The sequence below is a fragment of the Phycomyces blakesleeanus genome, assembly GCF_001638985.1.
Source record: "Phycomyces blakesleeanus NRRL 1555(-) unplaced genomic scaffold PHYBLscaffold_21, whole genome shotgun sequence".
NCBI classification, from domain to species: domain Eukaryota; kingdom Fungi; phylum Mucoromycota; class Mucoromycetes; order Mucorales; family Phycomycetaceae; genus Phycomyces; species Phycomyces blakesleeanus.
In genome coordinates, this window is record NW_017265154.1 from 248,151 (window position 1) to 254,201 (window position 6,051).

Genomic DNA, 6,051 nt, shown 5'->3' on the forward strand with positions numbered 1-6,051 from the left:
TTTATTTTATATATTTTTTATTTCTTTTTCTTTACTTTCCATCCATGCTACATCAATGACACATCCCATGACCATATATAATCATCACCAAAATCACCAATTTTCTATACGCCTTCATCATATTCTGTCTTTACGTTCATGCCTTTCTTTCTTCATTATAGCTTCTATCGTTCTATTGTATACACCTTCACTCTTCTTCTTCTTCTTTTTCTTCTTGTTTTGTAACTACGCTTGCTCTATTTTATACTATTATACTCATTCAACATCGTTCACATTAAATAATTACTACAATAAAAAGACATTTACATATTCCATTTTACAAGCACACATTATGATTTTTCTTTATTAGGTTTTTTTTATGCGTCAATTCAATGATCAAATATAGTATAATTCGTACATTTATTTTTTCTATTATTGTTATTATCATTATCCATGTGCATTAAAGTATATGTATATATGTGTATGATTATTGCAGATTACTGCCGCAGCAAAACAATAAAAATAATATAAAATAAAATAAAAAAATTAAATTAATAAAATAATAATAATTTTGGGTTATGATCCATGTTTGGTAAATTATGAAGTATTCAGTGAATGTTAAAAGAGAAGGTAGCACATAAAAAACGTGCTCAATTGTTTTAAACTTCTTTAAAGCAATATGTTTAATAAGCATATTATAGACACTGGGAATAGCTTGGCAATATTCTCGCCCTTCTGTTGTGTAGTAAAAATAAAGTAGTGTTCGTTTTGGTTGATCAAAGTAAGAACATCAACACACTATTGAAATTTCGATTTTTTTAAATCAGAATTACTCCCCCCCCCCTCCCTCCCTTCTATTTTCTAGTAAGTAAAAATAGCTAAAACATACTACTCCTTCTTTCGATACTTCCTCCTCCTCCTTCCCCCTTCTTTTTGCCTTTGCCTTTGCCTTTGCCTTTGCCTTTCCTTTTTCTTACCTTTAAACTCTCATTTTATTCTAATAGCTGTTGTTTAATAAACTTAATGAGTTAATTACTAAGCAAACAATCAGATGTCTTGCTTGTAATAAATTATCCAAAAAATAAATAAATATAATATCTCACCATCACAACAATATTTTTTTTTAAGATTAATTTTTATATAAATCCCAAAAATACCTACACACATTTAAAATATTCTATCGCCTCTTTATATATACAAGCGTCTATTCCTACAAATCCCAGCATCATGAGTAGCGTGACCGCTAAAGAGAACTATTTTCACACTCAAATTTCACTCTCACATTCACTCAATACATACATAATAATATATTTATTATTTTCTTTTTACATTCTAAAAAAGAAAATTGCATACCAGGCACAACCTTTGTACACACGCACGCACATACACACAGAAACATAGAAACACACACACACACACACACACACACACACATACCCACAAAGCAAAACAAAAAGATACTCAGATATACACACGTACGAGCATCCAACATACCTACACCAAACCTTTTTTTTTCTTCTCTCTCTCGTACACACACACGCGCGCAAAGAACCAATTACATTAAGACAATGAAGCCGTCAACATCAGCAAAGCTCATGGACGGGCTCGTTTATTTAGACGATTATGTTGACAGTAAGACCAAGTCCGCTATAAAGAATAAAGAGAAAGAAATATAATACATTCGACATTGAAAATGTGAAACTATAGCAATGGAGGCTCTTCCTTTGGAGCTTCAAAGAAACTTTACGTTGATGAGAGAATTGGAAGGCTACGCTCAAGGTATAAGAAAAGAAAAAGAAAAAGAAGAAGTAAAAAAAAGAGAGAGAGAGAGAGATAATTTAATTTTATAAATTGGTAACTCATCAGTACCTTGCACACAACCTTGTAGAACTATTGGATTCCACTGCCAAGGGAGCTATTGACCTAATTGACAATGTCAAGGAAATGGATCCCAACGAGAGAATCGACAAACTTAAAATCCTCAGTGGTTTTTTGAGCGAGACACTTAAAAGAGGCGAAGAAAAAGTAGCTCTAGCAAAATCTACATTCGACACGGTAAATTTTGATGATCGGATTGGCGGGACTCCCATGGTCTAGTTTTATTTACCTACTTACTTACTGTGTGTATATATATGTATGTATGTGTGTGTGTGTGTGTGTGTGTGTGTGTGTATTGTTGTGTGATAGGCCGAGAAGAACTGTAACCGATTAGATGCGGACCTTGTAAAATTTGAGGATGAACAGGTGCTCGGAATGAGTCGTGTTACTTCACAACCTGGGCTTGCACCTTCGGCTCGTAGTTTAAAGGAAAGCGCTGATTTACGTGACAAGGCCAACAAAAGATCGGATAGAGAACGAAAAGACGGGAAAAGTGAAAAGAGAGGTAAGTTCTTTGTACAAAAGTCTTTGTTATATATTTATTAATCACTTCCTCTCTTTCTTTATCTCTTTATATATGTATATATATATTGCAATTTATGGTTTTTGCTTAGAAGTGTTGGCTACAAAAAGTAAGCTTTTCTTTTTTTTTTTTGATAATTTCAGTTGTACATTAGGACTGACCTTTATATGTACTGTATTATTTGCATAGAACGAAAGACAGCAAAAGACAACGGAACTCCTCCTCCTGCATCTTTGCGAGCCCAGACTCTTAAGGATGCTAGGATTAAGACACAGATTGAAAAAGAGAAGCAGTCAAAAACAGCCATGGGAACAAATAAGAATGGCAATGGAAAGGCAAAAACGTGAGTCTAATATTTATACATCCATATATACATAAATATGCATGGGTGTATGAATGAGTTGGTTTTGATAGTAAACTAAACAATATTTGTAGCGTGGTGCCGGCTGACCTGTCTATCGATCCAAATGAGCCTCTTTACTGTTATTGTCAGCAAGTATCGTATGGGGAGATGGTTGCATGTGATAATACCGACGTAAGTTTCCTATATTTTTTTCTTATAGCAAGAACCATAAGTTTACAATCTCCTAACTGTGTTTCGTAGTGTGAGATTGAGTGGTTCCATTTGGCATGTGTTGATTTAAAGACAGTACCAAAGGGTAAATGGTACTGCAATAACTGCTCTACCAAAATGAAAGGCAAACATAGAAAGTAAGCCTTTTTCTTTCTTTATTCTTCAACATTCTGTCCCTTTTATTCCCTCTTCCTCTGGCTATTGCCTCTGTGTAAATAGTATTTGAACACCAAGATTTTTATATATATCTCGCAGCAGATAGTGTACGTTCAACCAACAATAGCAACAACAACAACAACAACAACAAAAAAGAAAGAAAAAAAAAGAAAATATGTTCATCGCAAATATTCTTTCTTATCATCATCCCCTCCACTTCCCATTCTCTCTTCTTTTCCCTTTTTCTTTTCTTTTTCTATTTATTATCTTGAAGAAGTATTAACAATAGTAAAAAGAAGTAGGTTCAGTAATACATTTTAAAAACAAACAAACAAACACAAAATAAAATAAAAACCAAAATAGATGAACAAAAAAAAAACCAAAAAAAAAAAACATGGAAAACGAGCCTCTTCTTTATTATTATTACTATTATTACTATTTAATTCTATTATTGGAGCTGTACTGGTAAAAAGTTTCCTACAATAACAGTCTATGTACAGCCAACGGGGCAAGTCAATATCAAGTAGATTGATACGATGAGATCGCACTTACCGGGATGTTGTATTTATCTCTTCTGATGGTAAATGAGAAACAGCATGAAATTACGCTGGTGTTTTCTGGATCAGGACTTTTCAAAAGACACGATGTCAGGACAGCTTTTTGCCCGGGATCAAAAGCAATGTTGCCATATTTCTCCCAGTAATTAACTGCAGATTCTTCTGCCATTAGTTCATAAATGCACAGACGCCCCTAATAATTAAAATACATACAATTATTATTATTTGTTTTCAACCAGGGTGGCCCTCTTTACTGTCTCTTTCTTGTCGTGCAATTATTTTTATCTCTTTTTTGTTTTTGTTTTTGTTTTTACCTCTCTCAAGGTTTCGATGGGTACATTCACAAGTGAAGCAAACTCTTTGTTTCCCTTGTAAATCTCACCCGTTCGACGCCAAAGGCATGCTGGAATTCCCATTGAGCTAAACACACGATCGTAGTCCTAAATAGCAATTGGTTAACAAACAGATACAGAGGAACAATGTATTCATATTCTGAAGGTCATTACCAATAAAAGCCTCTCAAAGGCCTCTTCTACTAGAATTAAATCGATGTCTGTCAAAGACTGTGCTACAGATCTGAATGCAGGACGAAAAGTGCCCATGACATTCAATATACGCTGCCTACTTGATGCAGACATACTACGGAAACCAGAGTAATAACAAAACAAAACAACACAAATAATAAGAATGATAATAACAGACACACTTCAGTCGAGGAAAATCAAAAGCCATTCCTACTTACTTATTATCCATGTATTTTTGTAGTCGTGCATATCCATTGACATAGTTGTAGGGTTTCAAAAATCCGGCTTCGTATTTCGCATTGATGACTTCTGTTAAACGGTCTTCCAGTTTACCATCTGATGGATCAGCAGCCGTCAAGAAGAATTTCTCGGCAGTATTTACAGCAGATGTAGGCGTATTTGGTTGTGTCTGATGGTTTTGGTGTTGCTGATGTTGTTGATGATGATGATGTTGCTGTTGCTGTTGATGGAGTTGTTGTTGGTGGTGGTGTTGGTGCTGGTTTTGCTGATTTGACTGAGGTTGCTGCTGCTGCTGTAAGTGATGTTGTTGTACTTGTTGCTGTTGTTGCTGGTGTGCTTGCTGCTGCTGCTGCTGTGAGCTTCCATAGATAGGATGGGTATCACTGCCAAGTGAATCAAGAAAATCGCTAAAAGTACACCCATTAAAATTGAGTCACCAAATTGCTTTCTTATATATATACACATATACATATATACGTGCCCACATTCATTTATACTATCTCTTATACACACTCTGCTGTTTTTACCATACCTTATAACCGATATTTCATTACCCATGTGCTCACTTGCAAATGTAAGTTGTCCGGTACCCATTTGCCCAAAGAATTGAAGTGGTAATCCACCTAAATTGGTATTGGTTCCTGCACACATGAAAAGTACATTCAATACATTTATTCATCTATACGCATCATTCATAGCCATCCCATTCTCTTTCTCTTAGTAGGAGCATTAATAGACACTATACCATTAGTACCAGACATATTTGCCAAAGACATATAGTTGTTGTTTGCGGGATTTACTCCATTTGTACTCATAGCAGTGGTTACAGGTGTAGATGTAGACGAGGATCTTTTTGCAGACTGTGTAGACTGTGCTGTACTAGGGTTCTTAGCTTCATCATGACACATGTGGCCTATACTACGCTTGATACACCTCTGACAAGGACGACCTAAAATACAAAAAAAAAGAGATTGTTTATTTTATTGAATGATTGATTGATTGATTCGCTGATTGTAATAAGTAGATTTACTCTAATCAAGCCGATTTAATTGCCTCTTCTTCTTTATTTTAACTTACCATCATCGCATGTCATGTGAGAGCGTCTACAATACACACATGCTATTCAATTTGGACGTAATTAGGTCTCTACAACAAATTGTAAAATTTTCCTTTAATCTTCGTACCATGGGTCACCTTGCGTCGCTTTGGACCTGTTCTCTTCTTCTTTGGGTCAGCAGAACTACTCGGGGATTGTTCTGAAGCAGAATCGCCACCGGGGGTGTTTGGAGTGCCAGGTTGGCTACTGTCGTGCGATTGCTGCTGCTGGGATTGGGTAGGTGAATCCATAAGAGAAGCTCGAATTTCGGGTTTGTAAAAGGAATGGGGGAGGTAACTTGTAGAATGGATCACACTCTAAAGCGCATGCACCTTACAATCACGCACAAAAAAATAGAAAGGTACAGAGAGACGTGAAACCGACACTGGAAGTAAATAATAATGCGGATGCTTTTTTGAGGATTTGTGCAGACAAGTGAACAAGGACGATGAGGCTGTTGTTAAAAGAGATAACAAATGATACTTGCTCGGTTTTCTAGGGGTTACAATCCCCGCTTGAAACCA

General features: G+C 35.6%; 2 protein-coding genes across 2 annotated transcripts; one reads left to right on the top strand and one right to left on the bottom strand.

Moving 5' to 3' along the window:
- Window positions 1-1,313: 1,313 nt before the first annotated feature.
- Window positions 1,314-3,412, top strand: PHYBLDRAFT_188272 (hypothetical protein; the record flags this gene model as incomplete). Its single annotated transcript, XM_018439477.1, has 9 exons — window positions 1,314-1,611; window positions 1,687-1,758; window positions 1,868-2,034; window positions 2,167-2,362; window positions 2,472-2,489; window positions 2,570-2,723; window positions 2,816-2,915; window positions 2,985-3,091; window positions 3,385-3,412. Exons 1-9 carry the CDS (start codon window positions 1,548-1,550, stop codon window positions 3,410-3,412), a joined length of 906 nt encoding a protein of 301 aa, XP_018287539.1. The 5' UTR covers window positions 1,314-1,547.
- Window positions 3,413-3,558: 146 nt separating this feature from the next.
- PHYBLDRAFT_172139 (Zn(2)-C6 fungal-specific transcription factor) lies at window positions 3,559-5,778 on the bottom strand (the record flags this gene model as incomplete). Its single annotated transcript, XM_018436742.1, has 10 exons — window positions 3,559-3,600; window positions 3,663-3,860; window positions 3,982-4,107; window positions 4,174-4,306; window positions 4,410-4,651; window positions 4,816-4,879; window positions 4,964-5,072; window positions 5,177-5,380; window positions 5,509-5,550; window positions 5,616-5,778. The coding sequence occupies 10 exons, from the start codon at window positions 5,776-5,778 to the stop codon at window positions 3,559-3,561; spliced, it is 1,323 nt and encodes a 440-aa protein (XP_018287540.1).
- Window positions 5,779-6,051: the final 273 nt, after the last annotated feature.